Consider the following 22674-nt stretch of genomic DNA (forward strand, 5'->3'; position numbering starts at 1 on the left):
ATTGAGTCCATAGCATGAGGTCACAGAATTTACTATGGAAGTTGGTTCTGAGGATACAGCAAGGACTAACATTTATTGCTTGGTAGCTACTTTTATCAGCTTGCTAAAAAAAAAGTCGGAAAATAACACACACACACACACACACACACACACACACACAACCTTCCAAGGACCACAACCTTCCAAGAAGCTTCTGTACTTTTAAAGTGAATAAAATAATATAATATTTTCCCCTGAAAACCTAACCAGTAAGAAGCAGCATATTAAGATATATTAAGCACATTAATAACATATTAAGATGGCACGTCATACGTTTTCAAAGAAGAAATGTTCCTCCACATTAATAATGAAATCAGAGTTCTCTTTCTTCCCTTTCTTTTCAGTGCCTCCTTACAGCATATAGTGATGGTCCCCGGTCTTCACACAGAGGAAAACTTCTCTGAATTATAATACCTACAGTCATGGTGGTTAATTATGCCCTTAAGGTTTTGGCTGCCTGCACATTACAATTGCTACACAAGAGAAGAGTCTCAACTCTCCAAGTTAACCAGCTTATGAATCACAACTCAGAAATGAATCATCCACCCAAAGACATGCCAAAGCAAACAAATAAATATACGTGTGGGCTTCAAATGCATGTGCACGGATGAAGACTTACAGGAGGTGACTGTCTATTTTCCTGATCCTATGAATGACGTAACACCTTGCATTACAAGGCATCTTGGCCTAATAACCATATTGGAGGTTCTAGGGCAGAGATTTCAAATATTTAAATTCCTAAATTTCAAAAAATTCTGCTTCAAGGTGAGATATGTTTGCTGTTGGAATTTTAACACATTTGGTCATGTGAGTGGTATTTTGCTTAAGAGAGATATTTGAAATATAAAGTAAATTAAGTTAGTTGATGATGCAATAGTGTATGACATTAAGTTTAAAATCTCATTTGTATGTGAAAATACAAACCTATAGAATAAACGAAATTCACCAAGGCTCATTTCCTACTCCTCAAGGATTGCCAAGCTCTGCTGGCAGGGTGAACAGGGTGTTCCAGAAGGTGAGGATGGAAGAGGGCCTGGCTGGATGGGAGGCCTGAGAGTCCCTTCCTGTGGGGAGATCTTATCTTACCTGGGGCCACTGGCTAGGCTACCCTTGAGGACCCTAGAGGTCAAGACAGACAAAGATGGAACCCAAAACTGAACAAGACTGCTGTGAGGAGGGACCACACGGAGACCATGTCAGAAGGAACTCCGTAGGCCTTTTTCACAGGAAGCGGAAGCTCAGCTGCAGTCAGTGTGGGTGTGGTATTAACACTGCCCTGTGACAACTCACATGCTGTGATGGTTTGCATGTGAGCTGTCCCCCAAAAGCTCACATGTGAGACAACGCAAGAAGTTTCAGAGGAGAATTGATTGGGTTGGAAGAGTTTTAACCCAACCAGTGAATTAATCCCCTGATGAGTGGTAACTGAAGGTGGTGGGGTGTGGCTGGAGGAGCTGGGCATTAGGGGCGTGGCTTTGGTATATATATTTTGCATCTGGCGGGTGGACACTCTGCTTCATGATCATCATGTCAGCTGCTTCTCTGCCCCACACTCTTCCACCATGATGTCCTGCCTTACCTCGAGAACTGAGGAAAGGAGCCTGCTGTCTATGGACTGAGACCTCTGGAACTGTGAGCCCCCAAATAAACTTTTCCTCCTCTACAACTGTTCTGGTTGGGTCCTTTAGTCACAGTCGTGAGTGAAAAAGCCGACTAAAACACATGACTAGTAGCTTAAAATAACACCTACTTCTTGTCTCCCAGTCTCTGTGGGTCAGGCACCTTTGCTAGGGATACCAAGCCTACGGCGAAGGTGTGAGCCAGGCTGTGTCCTCAGCTGGGGCTTGGCTGTGGAAGACTGCTTCCAGGCTCCTTCAGTTGTTGACAGAATTCACAGGACAGGCCCTCAGTCCCTTGGGATCCCTAACATTCCCTGCCATGTGACCTCTCCACATGGTGGCACTGGCACCTCACAACTGGCAGAACATTGAGGCAGCGGCAAGTCTGCTCTCATCTCAACCTGGACCTCTTTCCTAGAACTCGCCCAGTTAGGTTAGGCTCACCCATGCTCAAAGAGAAACAGGAATTTTAGGATTCTGCCCACAGCAGGGGTGAGAGGAGGTGAGGAAAATCGTGTTTGGTTCTGATGTACATGCACACACTGTGCCTCGCTCACTCCACAGTGCTTTGCAGATACAGTTTTTTGTTTTGTTTTTAACAAATTGAAGGTTCATGGCAGCCCTGTTACCATTAAGTCTATGGGCACCATCTTTCCAACAACTCAGATGATCAGTAGCTTCTCCTTCTCCTTCTTCTCTTCCTCCTCCTCCTCCTTCTCCTCCTCCTTCTCTTTCTCATTCTTCAGGGGTGTGTTATGGGATTGACCCATGGGTACTCTACCAATGAGTTATATCCCCAGCCCTTATTTATTTATTTATTTATTTATTTTTTGAGGCAGAGTCTCTCTAAGTTGCCCAGGCTGGCTTCAACCCTCTGATCCTCCTGCCTCAGCCTCCCAAGCAGCTGGGATTACAGTTGTACCCCACTAAGAACACCTGATTATTAACATATTTTAGTAATAAACTATTTTGAAATTGAAGTATGTACATTTTTAAACTTAATGCTATTGCACTCTTTTTACAGATAGTGTAAGCATAATTTGTATGCACTGGGAAACCAAAAGAGTTTATGTGATTTGCATTACTATGATATTCACTTCATTGTGGTGAACCCAACCCACAGAATCTCCAAGGTACACCTGTGCTGATTTTCAAATGGCCTGTGGAATATACCAGTCAGGTCCTGCAGGTAAGAGGAAATGGGAACATTTGGAACCAAAGCACTGGGTGAGTTGACTCCATGGGAGTGAACACAGAGTCAGAGATTCCTCAAGACCAGCTATGGGAGGACTAGAACTTACCAACCTCTGAGGTTAGGGCAGTGTGGAGCCCATTTACAGCTCTCCCTCCTCATCTCCTTCTTCCTTCTTTATTCCACCCTATTAGGCAATTATTCTCTGAAATAGTCACCAACTACTTCTCTACATTAAGGTTTCTGGAGAATAATAACTCTCTCCAAAGAGGTTTCTATTCCCAAGAAAATTCTTCATTTTCCAGAGAGGTGATTGCTCCCATTGTTGGCATGTTTAACTAAACTGGGTTTATCAGAAATCAACCAGATTCTAGAGATTAAACTCTGTCTCCTGCTGGGAACTGAAAATTGAGGCAATTGGAAGTCTGAGCTAATGTTGCTTGGATAGATTAATAATCTATAGTTCTAAAGTTCTAAAGTTCTATAATGCATACATTTCCTTAATTCTCAAAATAGATTCACATTATTCCTCTTTCCAAACCACCCAACCCCTGGCCACCCACGTTATGGTTTGGATGTTAGGTGTTCCCCCAAAGCTCCTGTGTTTCTGCAGGAACGTTCAGAGGTGAAATGATTGGATTGTGAGAGTTGTAACCTAATCAGTTCATTCTAATTTGACTAGATGGTAACTGCAGGCAGATGGGGCATGGATGGAAGAGGTGGGTCAATGGGGGTGATTTCTCTAAAGGATTATTTTCTCTGTGTCCCTTTCCCCCTCCCTCTCTGCTTCCTGATCCTTCCATCCTCCACCAGGACCTTCCTCAATGATGTACCGCCTCATCTTGGACCCAGACCAATGAAATCAGCCTTCTATGGACTGAGACCTCTGAAACACTGAGCCCCCAAACACTTTTCCTCCAAGTAGTTCTTTTTGGTCACGGCAACACAAAAGCTAACTGAAACATCCCATCTCCATCTCTCTTTCCTGATTTTCTCTCAGATGTCCCTGTTCCCAAATCCAGCAGAGAAAATTGGAAACATATTTTTCTAGTGGCTGCCACTAAGGTCAGATTTATTGCTATGCAGTAACCTGCAATGCACCCTTTACCAGAGATGAAACAGGGTGTCCTGGGCCACCTGCTGGAAATTCAGAGCTGCACACTATACTCAGATACAAAATCATTTGCTGACAGTGGCCTTCTGACTGCCACTGAGGCACAGACTATCTAAGGAGGGCTCAGAGTTTAAAGGGCCTCAATTTCCAGCTCTTAAGTCCCACAGGGGCTTTCCCCTAGAACTGACAGGCCTGGAAACACACAGGTAGCAGATCTGACCTGTGTTATTCTTCCTGATCATAGTCTGTCCTGAGTGAGGATGCACAGGCAACACTTTCTAAGCTGTCATTCAGTGCCAGGCATTGTTGTAAGTGCTGTGCATTTGCCAACTCATTAAAAGCTTCTTAAGTTCCAAACAAAGGTACAAGTCCAATTTAACTTTATTTCATTGGAGAATATCTTCTTAATCAAGGTCCAAAGCATATTTTGCATCTTTTCAAGGGGCAGGGCCTAGAACGTCCTATCACGTGACAATTAACATGTTTCCAGATAAAAGTGTTTTACGTTAAGAATCAAATTTATATTTTCTTAACATTTATTCACATTCATAGGTGAAACATTTTCACTACTGTTTGTCAGACGATGATTAATGTTGTAAACACCCATTCCGGTACTGGCCCCCAAATTGTGAAAGGGGTACAAGCTCTTCAAGTCTTTTGAGAATATTCTTATGAAAATGTTAGTGTAGGTTTCTCAGTCTCGAACTTCAAAGCTGCACTCAATATTTACGCTACTTCTCTGACCCCACCTTCGAAGCACCAAGCCCCCACCGTCCCGGAGAAGCCTAGCTGTAGGCTACCGCCCGCGGAGGCGCTCCTGGGCCACCTGCCTTCACCAGATTCCTGTCTCAGCAGAGTACGCACCGCCCTCACCGCCCGCTTGCCGAGGAGGGGCGGGGCAAGGCGTCCTGGACGAGGCCGGGGATTGGTGAGCGGGGCGGCGGGGAGGGGCGGGGCAAGACAGTCCTCGAGGCCGGGGATTGGTGGGTGGGGCGGCGGGGAGGGGCGGGGCAAGACAGTCCTCGAGGCCGGGGATTGGTGGGCGAGGTGGGGCGCGGGACGCGCCGGGGCGTGGACTGGGACACGTGGTGCGGAACCGGCGCCTCGGGTGAGCGGGCCTCCCTAGCTGGGCTTTCGTTCTTGGGTGGGCGATTCGGGCCGCGGGCGACCTGGAGAGAGGACTCGGGCAGCCGCAGGAGTCGCAGTTCTTGGTGTGGGAGCGTCGAGCCCCAGGCCGCAGCCAGTGGAGCCCGGGCTGTCCCGAGCGCGGTCGGCGGCGGAGGCCCTAGAGGGGCCGCGGCTCGGAGGGGCCGGCAGCGCGTCCCGGAGTGTCAGGGGGCCCGTTCGGCCGCGCCCGGGCTCTGGCCTGCGTGGCTACCTGGTGCAGGTGGCGGGGCAGGGAGCAGGGGGCTGGCCAGTGCTCAGGCTGCCCCTTGGGAGGCCTGTCGTGCGCTCCGCCTTTCTGCAGTCACGCTCTGGCCCTGCTCGCTCCAACGCTTGAGGCGGGAGGGGCCCCTGCGGCGGGGAGACATTCCCTTGCCAACTTCCTGGTGTGGACCGCTTATTCCGTCACCTATTCCCTCTGTAAAATGAAGTCTATGGCTGGTCCCCAGCACTAATGCCCTTGAATCCCCCTGGCCCTACAGAGGGGACTGCCGGTCCAATTGGCTTCTGGAGAGGCAGCCTGGTTCAGATTCCGGGCGGAGAACCTGTCCCCGTACCTGTTCCTGATAGCCCGTGTTGTCCCAAATGTTGGCAGGGAGGAGTGGCAAAAAGTACTTTGGTGATATGTTTAGGATGAAATTCTAGAATAGGCAAATAGAAGATTTCCACCCCCTGGTTTAATGGGGGTAGTATTTAACTATATTAATACACCTTGAGCTCTCAGGGACAAAGATTGAGATGCTCAGAATTAAAAGAATTGTGTGTATCACTGCCTAGTTCATATCATTTCTCCTTCCCCTCTAACCAGTCTTTATTTAAATGTTGCTCCCAATGAACTTCAGAATTCTAGAGGGAAGCAAGGCTGTGGTATTTGGAGGGATAATACATTGCTTTTGCTCATTCCAACATACTGCTTTAACCTTAACAAATGAGTTTCATCAGGGCACATAAAAGTCGTTCCATTTAGTGGCTTTGGTGTTAGTGGAGGGGAAACGAGTCCGGTAGTACTGAGTAGGAAGGAGAAAGTGGAACCTGCCTAACCTGCTTTGGTTAATATGGTGGTGCTTTGAACACAGTCCTGTCCTGATGGTTTGCAGGATAACTGAACAATCTATCTGTTTATCCTTGGTGAAGAGGTGCAACTTAGATAATTATATCTTTGACTTTAGAAAGTTATTAGTTAATTGGCTACAAAAAGCAATATTAATGAGATCATACCACAGTGAGTTTGGAATTTGTGATATTTAATGACCAGAAACACAAAGGAAAAGCACCCAGTATATGGTCCTGTTGAATAGCATTTCATCTCATGTAAACAGGTGATTTCTTGTGTGTATTTCTGGTTACAGATGGCTAAAATTTGACTTATTAACACTCATAAGAATGCCTCAACAGCTTTCGTAGACTGTCCTACTCTAGATACTTTCTCATGAATGCTTGAGCTGGGCATTATGAGTTGGCCCAGAGGTACAGAACTATTTCATGCTTTCTTGCTGGTGTTTGAAGAGGAGGAAGGGGAAAAGGACACTTCGTACTTGGTGGTTTGATCTCCCACCCGCACAGAAATCACGTCTGCTACACACTGTGCAGCTGGAGAAACTTCCTCAGTCTGCTGTACAGCTGCCACACTTCACGTCACAATGGATCAAGTCAGTCCTCTATTTAGAAGCGGCTCTAGAGCCCTATACCAAGAAAATATGCTGTTCATCAACAGTGAGTCAGTGTGCAGGCATCTGCCCGGCACCCGCTTCAGAGCCATAGAGTTGTGGTAGGATCTCGTCACTTTGGGTCACTCAGAATGAATTTGTTCAGTCAGCTGATTTCCTTCCTACTTCTGCTTAAGTCTTGAGTCTCTGAAGAAAGGAAACAGACCCTCCTTTGAAAGTCTTAATGCCAGAACCATTTTTATTTCGTACTCATTCTGATTTTTAAAAGCAGTCCCATGATTTACTTGCCTTGCATCTGTAAGGTAGAGCAGGAGTCAGGGTCTCAGGTGTGAAAGCTGAACGTTAGAAAATGTCTCCAGGGGACTGCCAGGAATGGAAGTTTGGTTTTTATTTTTTGAATCTAAATTTATGTTTTTAACTGATACATAACAACATAACATTGTACATAATCATGGGGTACAAGAGGCATTTCAGTGATGTATGCATTGTACAATGGTCAAATCAGGGTAAACGTGCCCATCTCCTCAAACACTCAAACATTTCTTAAAGGTGAAAGGTTAAGAAACCTGCTCCTAGCTTTCTCCTGTACAGTGCGGTGTCATTACCTGCACTTGCCCTGCTGGACAAGGGGACGTTTCTTCATCTTGGGTCCTCGTGGAGGTTGAGTATAGTACAAGGCCCTGTGGCAGCTTCTGAGATAAGACCATCCGCATTCCTAAAGTGAATTCACCCTCAGCTGTGTGCCTGAGGCTCTCTTAGCTGTGTTCTGGGTTTGTGACTGTTTAGACAAGATGTGACCTTTTTGCTGAGATATTGAAGTGCTAATAGAAAGTGGATGGTTCTCTGTATGCTTTAAGAATGTGAACTTTTTTTTTTTTTTTTTTCTTAATGCTGGTAAGTTAGTGTCGCTGGGAAGTGCCTACTTTTACTCTTCATCAGATTGTCTGCAACTCAGGCCTTTCAGTTACTTGCCACTGCACTGGACATAAGATTTTGTGTTGATTTTCCTTCTGAGAAAAGGGAAGATGAATCTGAACCTCTAGCTAGTTCCCAGGCATCATGATCCTGAAGCCAGTGACTTCCTGGAGAACCTGTTGCAATGAGAGTGTTGGACTGCTGCCCAGGAAGGGCAGAGGGCCCTGCCGTGCTGATCTGAGAGCTCACATGTGCTTCCAGCCACTCACTTCAGTCCCTGTTTGCAGGTGGCTGGCAGATTGCTCTCCCTTCCAAAGAGTTTCAAGGTCTGCAGTTCGCTCCAAAGATGTCGACTCTAACTACCCTGTTCAAGTATATTGATGAAAACCAGGATCGCTATATTAAGGTAAGGGAATATATCACCCTAGTAAACAATGAAATTAACTTTAATCCTGGAATCTGAGAAACTATCAAGAGCCAATATGTGTTACACAATTTAAAGCAAGTATTAAAAATGTCACCTAGCCTTCTTATTACAGTATAAGTTATACTTTTGACATTTGACAAAGGTGTTAATATGTTTCTAGAAATAACTAATTTGAGATTTTGTTTAATCTCCATTTATGATTTCATGTGTTACAGATTCATATTTAACATGGTATAAGTTACTCAGTAATATATTAATGTTTCTTGATATTAAGTTGAAGAATTATGCTTTAAAGTTATTCTTGATGGACACATTTCAGACAAAATCTTTAGAATTCTCCTAAAAATTACACTTTAGAAAACTCGACTAGTGTCAGCATGAGAAACAAGCATTAGATATCTGATAGCATCAGATATTTTTCTTGTCTTTCAGTTGTAGTTCTGCTAGATTCAGTATGAATTAATTCAGGGGACTCTACATTTATGTTCACATCATCTTAAATGATTAAAAGTACACATCCTGACAATTTGCTGTGCCACTTTAGTTCTTGGTACAGGGTCAGTACAGTTTTCAAAGCTGAACAAAAAGTACCCTGAGAGATCTGTCCTATACATCCATCAGCCTGGTCAGAGTGCAGCAGCAAGTCAGTTTTGTGGGCCAGAAACCCCCACCTGCAAGTGCTTTTCTCCCCTCAAGGAGCAGCATTTCAGAATCCCTTTCCATTTGCTGTCCACAACAGAAACTTGCAAACTGGGTGTCCATCCAGAGTGTATCTGCCTGGCCCGAGAAGAGAGGGGAGATCAGAAGGATGATGGAGGTTGCCGCCGCAGATATCCAGCAGCTGGGGGGCTCCGTGGAGCTGGTGAATATTGGGAAACAGAAGGTATGATCTGGCCTGGCTGTCCTTGCAGAACCAACGCTGCATTCTGCCTGGGGACTGGCAGGACTCTGCAAGTTCTTGGAGGACCTTTTGCTTCAGATGCTCCACCATCTGTAAAACAAGAAGGCAGGCCCTGGTGCAGAGCCTGCATCTGAGAAGGATTGAGGGCCTCAGTCTCTCTGGGGCAGAGGCTTAGTCAGAGCATTTTCTCCAGAAAGGAGAACTGCTGAGTTACTCTAGGATAAGTTCACGTGATGGTCGTTCGTAGAGCACAGCTGAACTTCTCCTCCCAGATATCATTATGCTTTCAAAAGAGGAAGTTCATTCCTGTCACTTTAAAAATAGTGAAGACCCACTCACACAGCACCAAGTCTTGAGCACTTCTACATGAGAGAGAGGGAGCCCTGGGTCGGTCGCATTTTAATGCAGTATTCCGACGGATGAGAATGGTTTGTTTTCTGTGCGGTTTAAGTGAGCAGTCTCACTCTGTGGCACTTTAGTCCACTATTTTTGGTTTTGGATGATTTGAGGCCTGCACGAATTGCATTTTCTTGTCCTGTATTTTCAAAGTTCGGAAGACCCTTTATCACAGCATGAAAGTCCTAGTTTACCTCTTTTCTTTTGCCTGATGACCTCAGTGTGAAGTCACGGTCACAGTCCTGGAATTTTGGGTGTGGCCATCAGTGTGCTCCCTTCATCCTGTGGTGGGCTGTATTTCACTAATTTATGGCAAAACCCAGATTAAAATTAAGGCTTCCTGACTCAGGGTCCACTTGAGGTTTTCTTCTAACAACAAATTCAGTAATTGGTTTAAAATATATTATCCCTTTCCAATGATTTCCCCCCATTCTTTTAAGAATAAACCAAGTTTCCTGATATTGTTTTATTATGAGAGTAGTTGTGACTTGCTCCTTCCTTACTTCCCAAGATATAAAAAAATCTGGGTGGGGTAAATAATTTTTAAGAGTTGTTTCACTACAATAGATGAATTTATTCCATCTGTCACTGACTTCACACAGTAGTTCTTAAGAAAGGGACTTCTATAAAAGACTAAAATGACTGTTGTACATTTCAAATCATATTGTACCTGTTTCCAATGAGGAGTTGAAAGTTTTCATTACCATAGGCAAGTTTTGCAGAGACTTGTGCAGGAGGCGACAGCTCACTGGTCTTCCCCTGTGTGAATGTGCACGGTAGCAGGGTTCTGTGTTTAGAGGGGCGAGGGCTTGAGGCAGGTGTGCAGGGAGTGGCACAGCTTGAAGCCAGTGCAGAAGCTGGAGTATCTTCAGCTCACAGAGGGAAGTGGACACTGGGAATTTCAGTCCTAGAGGATTTCAGAACCAGTTTGCCTAAGGGCCTCACCAGCGTCTTAGAAAATGCTCAAGCATTTCAGTACTTCAGGCTGAAGAATAGTATTTAGAGAAAATTTGCTGTCATTTAAAAATCATTTTCCTGCTCAGGCCAGCTAAGCTACAACCACAGAGGCTGTATGTCCTATGTGCCCAGGGCAGGGAGTTTAAGAAAGAGTTATTTGTCCCCACTGATACAAAAACTCACCCCTGGTGCAGTTCAAGTTAGCAAAGGACATTGAGTCCTCACTCTGCATGCTGGTAGCTGTTGGGTCATGAGAATTACTTGGGTATTTATCAGTAAAGTTTCCTGGGTAAACAAGTCTTGTGTCCTTACAAGACACTAGCCACCTGCCTGATGGCTTGTGCACACAAAGCTCAGGAGCCCTGGAGTTTAGGAGGTGGACACCTGCATTGTCCTGATTTGATTGTCGTTTTCAGTTGCTGCTCATTTTACCTCTTCACTGTAAATTGTTAGTTTGGCTTCATTATCAATTCAGTCTGTATGTTATGTTTATTAATAGATATTTCTGTTAATGGTGTTTTCTTTCTTTTTTAAATTTTTTTAGATGTTGATGGACCTTTATATTCATTTATTTATATGTGGTGCTGAGAATCGAACCCAGTGCCTACACATGCTAGGCAAGCGTTCTACCACTGAGCCACAAGCCCAGTCCCCGTTAGTGGTGTTGTCTAACAGCTAGACTAATGCGTGCGTGCGATGTTCTGGCAGAACAGTCCCTTCCTCCTGTGCTGCAAAGAGTGCATGCACTCACCTCCTGCCGCCTCAGGCACCTTGCAGCCATAACAGGGCCTTCCGTTAGAATATAGGAGCTGGTAGAGGAGCAGCCTAACTGGGCCACCATGTACAGTGCAGATGGAACCCTGGATGTCATGTGAAGGGCAGGAGAACTCACTGGCTTGCCTCCTGCCCCCACGTTTCTTCTCCAGCCTGAGATTTTGTGACTAATGTCCCTGTTCCCCCATTCTTACAGGAGGGTGGATGACTGATTAGGGCTTAGGGACAAAGCTCAGAGGACTACTAGTCATCACTACCTCATTAGGTAGGGTTTAATGTGACCTGTACGGCTTTGCATCTTGATCTGTTGCCCATTCTGTGCATAATAGTAGTCTGCATACAGAATTTCAAAAATGTGTATTTCGATTCAAGATTATAGTTATTTTTAACCATCGTTTCAGATAATAATGAAAGTTACTTCCAACATTCAACCTACATGATACTTTATTTTGTAAAGTTTTTTTTTTAAACTAGCCTTTAAAATTTTAACAGACTAATTGGTAAATGTGCTTCGCTTATATTCTCTGGATTACCGGGAAGGAAATTCTTGCTAATTAATGACTTGAACATTATGGTCTTAAACTGTGCAGCACAGGTTGATTATAAGAACAGATTGAAAGGCCAGTTTTATTTTAGTTTGCTGTAAGTTCTGAGCTTATTAACAGGACTGCCCTTGATTGCTTCCTTCGACTCAGCTCCCTGATGGCTCAGAGATACCACTTCCTCCCATTCTGCTCGGCAAACTGGGCTGTGACCCCCAGAAGAAAACAGTGTGTATTTATGGGCATTTGGACGTGCAGCCCGCATCCATGGAGGATGGGTGGGACAGCGAGCCCTTCACCTTGACCGAGCGGGACGGTAAGAGACGTGCTTCCAGAGCTCCCCGGCTCCCCAGAGGAGCAGTGCTTTAGCACTGGGAGGAGAATTTCTATATTTGAGTTTTGGAAAGTTGTTGATAGTCCCTTGTGTTTTTCTCTGCAGTACAGAGTGTTTTTCATACCAGCTGGAGATTGGGTCATGGAGTTTCACACGTGTGCCTCAGTCACTGGAAGTCCAGAGAGCCGCCCTTGCCTCTGGAAATGAGTTTTCTGTGGTGTGGGGCTTCTGGGCTTCCCTTGGTACTGCTGCTCTTTCCAGAATACAGGTTCTGAGCTGAGGCTGTGCTGGCCTCCAGAGCTGTAACCTCGGGCCTCGTCCTACTGAGCTGCCTCTGGGTGCATTTTAGTTGCTCTGTTCTGGGAAGCTAGAAGGCAGCAGCGTCCTTGGTCCCCTGCAGCTTGTGCACATAACAAGTGTGTTAGACGTGGGGAGGCCCTGCGCCCAGCCTCTTCTTCCAGTGCTCGTGGTATGAAGGTTCTCTGCTTTCCCTTCTGTACTTTGACTCACCTCGCCACAGAATGCAGTCCTAGGTTTGCACCTGGGCCTCAGGGCAGAGTCAGACCCTCTTGTCTAACTGGATGCAGTCTGTCTTCAGGCCTTTCCTGGCTCAGTGTGGACCGTGACAGTGCAAAACTGAAAAATTGTTTCACGTAAAGCAATGTCTTCCCTGACACTTAACCCGGTGTCCACCCCACCACGGTGTAATTGCTGATGTGCTGAGTCTGCTGTATGCGCTTGGGCTCCTCCCTAGTGTCAACAGGTGTCTCCCTCACCGCGTGCACCTGGCTCGCCCTGGGACAGGCTTCCTCGTCTTTGCTCCCCAGCCACTAGGTCATATCCCAGTGAACCACACCATCCTCCCACCATGTACACCAGAACAGGGGTGGTTCCGTCCCCGCCCTGCCCACCCCCCCGCGGCCCTCCCTGGGCCACTGCTGCATCCTCACTGAGGGCCTCCCCAGTGCCGGCTTACACCTCTTCCATTCTTTCTCCCCAGTGACCCCCACATGCTCCTCGTTACTGACACCTAGCAGTAGAGATAGCTGCCTGCAAAGTCCCTCCCATCACCTGCCTACCTGCCTCCCCTTCCCTGCTCCTCCTCCCACCTGAGCCCAGCCACAGGGAGCCACGTGCAGGCCCTGGAACCCAGCACCGTAGACAGAGCGCTCAAGCCACCATGAGCACCTGCTTGTACAGTGGTCACTACTGCCAAGTCCTCTGTGAGGCCACCATCTGAGAACCAGAAAGGTGGACACCCACACCTGCCCCACCCAGACTAGAGTAGCTCTTCATCCCAGGAAGAATCTTCATTGCAAACATCCAACCATGTGCACCTCTCGTCAGAGGCACCCTTGGTGTGGGGAGCAGTAGTGTTTATTGTTCACCTCCGATCCAGAGCAGCCCTGACCACTGGAGTTATTTGATGTGTGTCACAAGAATAAGCTTTTTTTAAAGGAGAGCTTATATTTATGTTTTTGTGAAAAGTTGGGTTTTGTTAATAAAAGGAACTTCCCAAGGTAACAATGACTTTAAGCCCCATGCTGCTTTGGGGTAGGTCATTCTGAAACTGCAGACCTGTAAAACAGTCTAAGGGGGAGGACATAGGAAGACTGGCCAGGATGGACAGAACAATTCGAGTCTGACGGAGCCTGAACACATGAGCCTGGGGTTCTGGGACCGTGTAGAGTCACACCTTCCTCTGCCTGGTTTCCAGCCAACCCTGGGTCACCTGGCAGAGGGAGGAGGAGGGTTTGAGTTTTGGTGTGTGTTTTGTTTTGTTTTATGGTACTGGGGCTCAAACCCAGGGCCTTGCTCTTGGTAGGCAAGGGCCCCACCACTGAACTACCCCACCCCTCTTGCCCTGAGTTGCTGTTAGTGGTGGTCAGCCTCCCTGTCCAGACCCTTTTGTCAGTGGTCGTGGAAGCAAGTACAGAGAGAACTATAGGACCACGGACACAGACTGGAAGTGTGTGAAGAAAGAAACAGAGAAGTAAATCATAAAAATGCGAGGTCTGCTTTTTATCAAAGTAGGTGTCCAGACTGGGGTGAGGCTGAGGTTGAGAAGCTCATATGATGAAGACACATGTGGTTCCTCGGGGTGACCAGGCTTCCTACCTGTAGTCCACCAGCCACCTTTGGCAGGGTTTCCTGGAATCATGCTGACCCAGCAGTAGCTCTAGGTCCCCAAGTTGCCTTGGAAGGGGAGGGGCAAAGTCGAGGCACTGCGTGACTTGCCTCTTGGATTATGGTGCATTCTGAGATATGGAGCAGCAGTGTCGGCTGGCTCCTGGGGCTTGTGGTCTGAAGAGAAAGTGTTGCCCCAGACAGGTGTGTGTGGGTGGGTGGGTGTGTGTGTGGGTGTGTGTGTGTGTGTGGGTGTGTGTGTGTGTGCACGCGCCAGTGTCAATACTTGTCAGATGCGCACTAGTGATGAGCTCCTTTCCAGTCCATCGTGGTTGTAACTGATTTACGGATTGCTGTTCTAGGCAAGTTGTTTGGGAGAGGTTCCACTGATGATAAGGGGCCGGTGGCTGGCTGGATGAATGCCCTAGAAGCTTATCAGAAGACTGGTCAGGTATGCCTACAGCCCCGCCCCGTCACATTCCGCAGATTCACCAGGTTCCCCCTGAGCAGTACCGTGAGATCACTGGGCAAGAGAAAGCGAGTGTCCCCAACCTTAATCATCACAGGTGATTCAGATTTAAGATTATAGCTGTTTTCAACTTTAGAAACACTGGAAGTTTAATTGTTTTACAGGTGCTCAAAGGTCATACTGTTGACTAGTTAGCAAGGTCAGCAGGATTCAGCCAGCACATGGAATGTGAATTTTTTTTTTCTTTGTGAGGTTAGGGATCAAACCTGGGGCCTAGTTCTTGCTGGGTAAGGGCTGTGCTGTTGAACTCTACCCCTAGTCCAAAATGTGAATTTTCAGTCATTGATTATACCCATGATACTTGCCAGAGTGTAATAAGCTTTGTGATGTTGGACAGAGTCCTTTCTCTCTCTCTGTGGTTTATATGCTCCTAAAAATAAGTTATTTTAAAAAGGTATTTCATCAACTGTGAAACATGTGCTCCTTCTTCTAAATTGGTAAAATAGAGAAAAAAAATTGCCAAAGTCCCAAACCTCAAAATATTCATTTAATATTTTGTTACTTACTAAACTCACTAATGATCTTTAGTCTAGTTTTGATCATGTTGTACGGGTAGTTTTTGCATCTGGCTCTTATCTTGTATCATGATAAAATAAGAATAAGACAAGCATTTTTGTCAAAGTTGTGGACTCAGCTGTGGAAAGGGTCTGAGGCCCTCGGGTCCAGGCAGTCGTTTGGCATAGGAGGGAACTGACACAGAACACCTGCCTGGCACAGGCAGCCCTTCGCACTGGGCATGGGAACAGGAAGCCTCACCCCTCCAGTGCCGCGGGGAGCCTCCGGCTTGCCGTGGAGTTGCCCCGGGGTCTGAGGAGGTCTAAAGTGAGGGGCGGCTGCGTACAGTGGAGAGCCTCCTAGTGACTCACTACCCGTTCCATATACCCAGGCACCTGGGAGGATCTCACTTGAGTGCAGAGGAGGAGGCAAGCAGGAGGAGGAGCACGGGTGAACCGCGCTGGGTGGAGGGCAAAGCACATGTGGTGTACAGTGCAGCTGCTGGGCGGGTTCGAACCAGGACTCGGTAGGCTCAAGTCTGCACTTGGGCCTGCTGTTCTGTGCCCTGTTGGTCACTAGGGTTTCCCTGTTGCTCATGTGCTGCTTCCTTTCCTTGTCTGGGGAGGGGACCACCTGCCTCGCCCTGGGGAGCTGGGGGAGCACCTGGAAGATGTCTGCTGTGGCTGGTGGTGCAGGGCTCACAGCGGAGGAGAGTGCACACTTGAGGTCCTTGTGTTGGCGGAGGCTCTCTGTGCAACACTGAGGACTCCGATGCTCTTGTGCAGATTTCTTTGTCCCTCTGTCACAGAGGGAGCAGCTCTGGCTGTCCCGGACACTCCTCATTTGCTCTCACTGGGCATCCACAGAGGTCCCGTTAGGGCTCACCCAGGCATGGGGAGGGCCTTCCTTCCTTCCCCTGGGGCCCTGCAGACCACTGTCTGCCTGTGGCTGTCTGAGGAGGTTGTATTTGAAATGCACAGTGCTGAGCAGGTGTGGTTTCCTGTCTGAGCTTCTGAGGGCAAAAAGCAGGGAAGCCAACCCCTCCTGCCTCCTGTCACAGGACATCCCTGTCAATGTGCGGTTCTGCCTCGAAGGCATGGAGGAGTCTGGCTCTGAAGGCCTGGATGAGCTGATTTTTGCCCAGAAAGACAAGTTCTTTAAAGATGTGGATTACGTCTGCATTTCTGACAATTACTGGCTGGGGAAGAAGAAGCCCTGCCTCACGTACGGCCTTAGGGGCATTTGCTACTTTTTCATGGAGGTATGTACCAAGTTCTGCAGGCTTCTTACTCGCCCCGAGTCCCCTTGTCTTCCTGCCCTAAAGCAGGCATGTGTCAAGAGGCAGTCACTCTTGAAGGAGCAGCACAGAGCTTGGTGGTGCCCACTTCCCAGGCTCCACGAGCCATTGTCGGAGCCCAGGCATTTGATGAGACTCCATGCCCGGAAGTCATTTCACAGCAGTATCCAGCCAGGGCAGTGCTGTTTATGATGTGCCCTGGAGCAAGAGGGAAGATCCAGCGCTCGCCCCGAGAGGGCCGGGCTGTACAGAGCGTTGGAGAGCACCTCCTGGGAGTGGAGAGCCCTTGCTGAGGCGTGAGCACGGAAGCCCTCGGCCTGCACTGGGTTACTGTGAGGGAACGAGACCCTCCCCACACCCGAGGGAGTGTGGGGAGGCCAGCCAGGCTCTGCCCCTCACCGCCTGCCAATCAGGGTGGCCCCTGCCCCACCCGCCACGTCACCTGAACAGGGCAGAAATCATGGCTGGCTTCACGGAGCACTCACCCCGGCATCATGCCCTTCCACACGTCACCGGTGACCTGGAGCTGGGAGTGAGTTCCCCTTTCCGCAGGGGCCTAGCCTTACCTAGCTACAAGACTGGTCAGTGGCGGGTGGATCTGAATCCCGGTCCTCAGGCTCCAGGTCCACTTGGGTCTTCATTCGCATTGGGTATTACCCACTCAGGAACTGGTCCTTGTGAAATGATAGGGCCTGTCCTTCCCCTGGAAGAGGTTTTGCGTGCTAGAGAGGTTGCCCTGTGGCATGCTTTTAACTGTGGCCAGCGTTCCCGGCATAGCTGTGACCAGCATGCCCAGTTTACCCGTGGCAGGCATGCCTGGTCACCTGTGGTGGGCATTCCATTTTACCTGTAGTTACCTAGTGCCTGTGATTAGCATATCCAGGGTTATCATTTGTTGTCTGAGTTTACTAATTGGAAGAACACCTTGCTTTGCTCCTCAAGGGAACACATTTTGATTTGGAAAATTGTGAAGTCTTATGAATGTTCTTTGTTCTGTGTGTTGTTACATGATAAAAATAAGCTCCCACTAAGAAGCCAGATAAAGTGGACTTTTGTTTCCATCCAGGTGGAATGCAGTGACAAAGACCTCCATTCTGGGGTGTACGGTGGCTCGGTGCACGAGGCCATGACGGATCTCATTGCACTGATGGGTGAGTGTGAATTGATTCTCGCTCCATCAGTGCGTGCTGAGCTGGGGAGGGTGGGCTGGCTGCTGCTGTACTCCATTGGAACATCCAAGTTCCCATCCACCCTGCCCCTAGGAGCACAAGATGCCGTCCCTCCTCTGATACCAGACCTCATGTCTCCAGGGGGGTATTGGCTTTGGTCTGTTTGCCATAGCTGGCTACCCTTGGGCTTCCATTGTCCTCCTTGCTCAAGGCTAGGCAGAGCCCTCGTCTCCCACGTGATTCTGTTACTCTCCTACCTACAAGGACAAAGCCTGCCTCGGGTGAGAGGACGTCCTTTCCAGGGTTGGAGTCTGCTTGTCCCACTCCCAGTCCCTTCTCCTTGGCTCCAGAGCAGCTTGCTTCTTGTGGGATGTACCTTAAACATGAAAAGTTGGGTAGTGTGGTGTGGCAGCTTTAGAGTGAGCCTGCCTGGAGCCAGCTGGCTGCCTGATTAGTATCGTGGTGTGACTGAGGACAGGTTACCTTCTCTGCTCCTCAGTCTCTGTCTAAAAACAGGAATAATGGTCCTGCTCACCTTGTTGGCTGTCATTATCATGTCATTATCTGACTGACTTTCTAGAATAAATGCCTGGAGAGGCAAGGTGTTCAGGAACGTCACCCCCAGGGCTGTCCCTGCTGCTCCTGGCCTACCTCCATCTTGGGCCCAGGAGGCTGAGCGACGGGTCTCTGCTGTGCCTGACTTTCTGGCGTTGGCACTGCTGAGAGCTGCTGCTGCTGCCGTCTTGCCTCACCTGAGCATTTGAACCCCTTGCTTCCCCCAGGCTCTCTGATCGACAACAGGGGCAACATCCTCATCCCTGGCATTAACGAGGCTGTGGCCCCCGTGACCGACGAGGAACACAGGCTCTACGACCACATCGACTTTGACCTGGAGGAGTTTGCCAAGGACGTGGGGGCCAAGAGCCTCCTGCATGGCTGCAAGGTGCCAGCTCCGCGCTCCAGCGGCCTCTCCTGGAGGGGGCACATGCACACAGTGTCAGGTGCAAAGCTAGAGAGCAGGGCACGTCAGGCTGGGCCTGTGTAGTGCTTTTTCATGTCAGAATCCACTGACTGAAAGATCTGGAGGGAGCGTGCGGGGGAAGGAACACTGCCCTCTCCTGCTGCAGGTGCCTCCGCTTTCTCTGGGTTTGTGGGGTGATCTCTTCACCACTGGCCCAGAGGTCAGTTACGGCACCCTGCAGAGCCAAGTGCAGAGGCGGAGGCTCCACACAGTTTACGTAACTGTGGGGGTGACTTGTGTCGTGACTTTGCCTTGGTCCGTTTCCTTCTTGGTTTATGAGGTGTGGATATCACTTCAGCAGCTTCCATGAAGCTAATATTAATTGAACTCAGCAGTAGGGCCAACTCTCTAGGGTGGAGATGGGAGCAGACAGAATAGCCTTAGCCCTTGAGTTTCATCTTCCCCAGAGAAAAGTGAGTGCAGAACTCCAGAAGGACACACATGGGACAGAGCAGGGCCACCCCTGTGGGCTTGCCCAAGGGTCAGGTCAGGTGGACAGGTCTGAAAGAGCCTGCGCCTCATCAAAGTCCTGCAGGAGCATTGCTCGGCTAGTAAGGACGGGTGGGGAAGCAGACATGGCAGCTGTTTGGGAACTGAAACTCAAGCACGCTGCCCCCAGCATCCCCATCGGCTGAGGCTGGGGGCCAGCGAGCTCCTGGGGTGTGGAGCAGTAGTTCCTGAGCCCTGCAGCCCCTCGCACCAGCCTGCCTGGCAGAGCGCCATGTCCGTGCCTCCGTCTGTGGCTGCCAGGCCCCAGCGGGGCCCTGTCTCAGGACAGCTGGCTGCTGGTGGCATCCATCTCCTCAGTGAGCAAACATCTGTCGTGGTTCTGCAGAAAGACATCCTGATGCACCGCTGGCGTTACCCTTCCCTCTCCCTCCATGGCATCGAAGGCGCCTTCTCCGGGTCGGGAGCCAAGACTGTGATTCCTAGGAAAGTGGTCGGCAAGTTCTCCATAAGGCTTGTGCCAGACATGACTCCTGAAGTGGTCAGCAAGCAGGTCTGTGGGAGTGCGGAGTACGGGTGGGAGAGAGCTGCTGTGCCAAGATATAGGGAACAAAAGATTTCACTGGGGCAAAAACCTCAACCCTGTGCATCCCCACACCTCTTGGTTTTTGCCCATTCAGTAATCACAGAATAAGCAGTGCAAAAACTTACCCTCAGTAAAGGACATATGAACAGGCATCACAAGAAAGTGACCTCCATCACTGGTAGGGTGGCCAGATCTGACCTCTGATCTTATTCCAAGACTTCACATCAGCTGAGGGTGCTGGGAGCTGCCTCTCAAGGTGATGACAAGTGGAGGGAAGGATTCTGGTAACTGGGTCAGCCTGGCTCACAGGGTATCTCATAGGTCCATTTTCTACCCCAATGAAATTTAGCTTGTGATCAGTTTTATAAAGTATGTTAGTCTGCGAGAGCTGCCATGTCAATAGCTCATAGACTGGATGGCTTAAATGGCAGAAGTGTATTATTCCCATTTTTGGAGACAGAAAAGTCTCCTTTTGCTGGTGTCTAGCAAGGGGCCACTCCTGGCTTGCAGGTAGTACCTTCTTGCTGTGTGTGCGCATAGTGAATAGTGAGCCAGGCTGTCTCTGTCATCTTATGAGGGCACTAACCCTGTCTAACCAGGCCCCAGCCATATAACTCATCTGACCTTAATAACTTGTACAAAGGCCTTACCTCCAAGTACAGTTATAGAGGTTTAGAGTGTTGGCAGGGATTGGAGAGACAACCTGTTCGCAACATAAAGCAAGTCAGAAAACATTTTCAACTTAATGTATTATCATTTGGAACTCCAGTGTAAACGGTGAATTGCATGAAATTTAAACATTGCCTTTACCTTCAGGTAACTGAATTTTGTTTCTAGATCAAGTCTTCTTCCCTGCTCTCATGGTTATGTAGATCAGTATTCAACAGCAGAAAGTGGGACTCACTGTAGACTCACCTCAGAATGTCGTAGCGCCGTCTTGGCAGACTTGTAGACGACTGTTGCAGCCCATGTAATCACTAACACTCCATCACATCCCAGGCCTTTAAAGAGCATGTCTCCTCTGGTTTAGGTTACAAGCTACTTGACTAAGAAGTTTGCTGAGCTTCACAGCCCCAACAAGTTCAAGGTGTATATGTGCCACGGTGGGAAGCCCTGGGTGTCTGACTTCAACCACCCTCATTACATGGCGGGGAGAAGAGCCCTGAAAACAGGTGGGATGCTCCTTGGGGACATTTGCCAGGGGACGTCTGTCTCAGCATATCTGAGGTCCCTGTCTCATCTGTTGGATGTGACTGTTGTGTCTGTGGTGCTCTCAGGAAAGCTGCTGAGGCTGGGCTGCTGTCCCCAGTCCGTCCCTGTTGTTGAGAACTGCCTCCATGGTGGGTCTCTAGCTCGAGCCTCCAGGTTCACTGTTTCTCTTCTTCCCTTTCTTCCAGTGTTTGGTGTTGAACCAGACTTGACCAGGGAGGGTGGCAGCATTCCTGTGACCTTGACATTTCAAGAGGCCACAGGCAAGAATGTCATGCTCTTGCCAGTGGGGTCCGCAGATGATGGTGCCCACTCCCAGAATGAAAAACTCAACAGGTGAGCCCCCAGGGCCCGAGGCCTGACGCTGGGTGGATTCCCCGCGTGGCTTCCTGCCGGCCCTTCTCTGCCCTCCTCCCCACTTGGGTGCTGCTGCCAAGAAAGGCGGGCAGTCAGCTAGGATTCTGTGACCATCCTGCATTTGTATCTGCGTTTGATGGGAGGCAGGGACGAGGCCCTGGTGATGGCGGTGTGTGAAAACAAGTTGCTTTTCTTCATCTACCACTCCTGAAGCGCTCTCTACTGTGTTTCTGAAGGACCGCCCACCGCTTGAGATACTTGTACACCCTCTGACTTAGGCAGGATGACAGGGAGCCTCTGGCGACTGGCAGGAAGGAGAGACCCAGGCAGGCAGGGGCCGTGAGCAGGACAGTCTCCTGTGCTGGAGCTGCTGAGGGCTGGTAGCAGGAACTCACCCCAAGCAGTCAGGGGCATAGGCAGGACTGCAGAGCACAGCCCTGCAGGAGGGCAGGGGAGGCAGACTGGCTACTGGATATGAACTGCAGGCCTGTCCATACACCAGAGCCCCGGCTGCGGCCTCCTCCATGCTTAGGCAAGGATCAGTATTGGTTCTTGGCAGTGGGGTGGGAGGATGGTGGCTGAGTAGCAGAGAGGAGCAGTACTCCAAGCGGTGGTTGGGTGGAGGGCGCTCCCGTGCCTGAGGAGGAATCTCAGCAGGCCCAGGTGCTGTGCTGTGCTCCGGGACACCGGCTGACATGATGACTTGTTCCTCCCCCAGGCATAACTACATAGAAGGAACCAAGATGCTGGCCTCCTACCTGTATGAGGTGTCTCAGCTGAAGGACTGACAGGCCTGGCTTTCTGTGGAGGGCCAGTCTGACCAGAAGGAATCCTACCCTCTGCCCTCTTCCTCTTCTGTCTTGCCCAGGGAGGTGAAGTTCTCCTCCCTTTTCCTCTTACAGTTTACTCGTAGAGCGCTAAGAACGGACACAGGTGTATCCAGCTGTCAGATGGGTGGAGTTAGCTGTGCTGGCAGCTGGAAATGCTTAGTCCTGGGGCTTATCAGGGACAGCTGAGTGACCCCGGGTAGGTTCTCAGAGGTGGCCACTGTGACTCAACCTCTAGAAAGCAGCCAAGGTCCAAAAGCACGCGTCCCACAGTAGGCACTAGCTGCCATCGAATTAGGATGGAAAGAGCTTGTGGTTCTCTGCCTCCTGCCTCCCCTTCATCCAGGCAGTGCACATGGGGGTATCCAGAAGAGAAATGGGAAGGTCCTGAGGCTCCCTGCACCGTGATGGCCCTCTCTGGGACCCCTCACATTGTGTGATTCTGTCCTTCTTGAGACTTGGACCATCTGCCTCCTGCCTCTGTCACAGTCCCTCAGAGCCCAGCCTAACCGTGCTAGTGAAAGGACTGTGCCTCTCCGTCCACTCTGCTCAATAAAAGTGAAAACAGA

General features: G+C 49.2%; 1 protein-coding gene across 2 annotated transcripts; it reads left to right on the forward strand.

Moving 5' to 3' along the window:
• Positions 1-4999: 4999 nt before the first annotated feature.
• Cndp2 (carnosine dipeptidase 2) lies at positions 5000-22674 on the forward strand. 2 transcript variants are annotated; one of them, XM_047526635.1, is made up of 12 exons: positions 5000-5072; positions 7998-8116; positions 8877-9020; positions 11861-12023; positions 14531-14619; positions 16253-16453; positions 17556-17640; positions 18441-18601; positions 19515-19679; positions 20743-20884; positions 21110-21257; positions 21997-22674. In XM_047526635.1, exons 2-12 carry the CDS (start codon positions 8057-8059, stop codon positions 22064-22066), a joined length of 1428 nt encoding a protein of 475 aa, XP_047382591.1. In that variant the 5' UTR covers positions 5000-5072; positions 7998-8056; the 3' UTR covers positions 22067-22674. The 2 variants fall into 2 exon arrangements, with proteins under 2 accessions (XP_047382591.1, XP_047382592.1); XM_047526636.1 differs by lacking the exons at positions 5000-5072; positions 7998-8116; positions 8877-9020; ... (1 more) ...; positions 14531-14619; positions 16253-16453 and adding an exon at positions 16470-17021.

This window comes from Sciurus carolinensis, chromosome 15, assembly GCF_902686445.1.
Source record: "Sciurus carolinensis chromosome 15, mSciCar1.2, whole genome shotgun sequence".
NCBI lineage: Eukaryota > Metazoa > Chordata > Mammalia > Rodentia > Sciuridae > Sciurus > Sciurus carolinensis.

What these genes read in the sequence shown, in the direction of transcription:
- Cndp2 (XM_047526635.1), top strand. Translation starts at nt 8,057, where the DNA reads ATGTCGACTCTAACTACCCTGTTCAAGTATATTGATGAAAACCAGGAT. An exon ending in ACCAGGATCGCTATATTAAG is followed by an intron (nt 8,117 to 8,876) that starts GTAAGGGAATAT and finishes TGTCCACAACAG; the next exon opens with AAACTTGCAAACTGGGTGTC. An exon ending in GGATCTCATTGCACTGATGG is followed by an intron (nt 17,641 to 18,440) that starts GTGAGTGTGAAT and finishes TGCTTCCCCCAG; the next exon opens with GCTCTCTGATCGACAACAGG.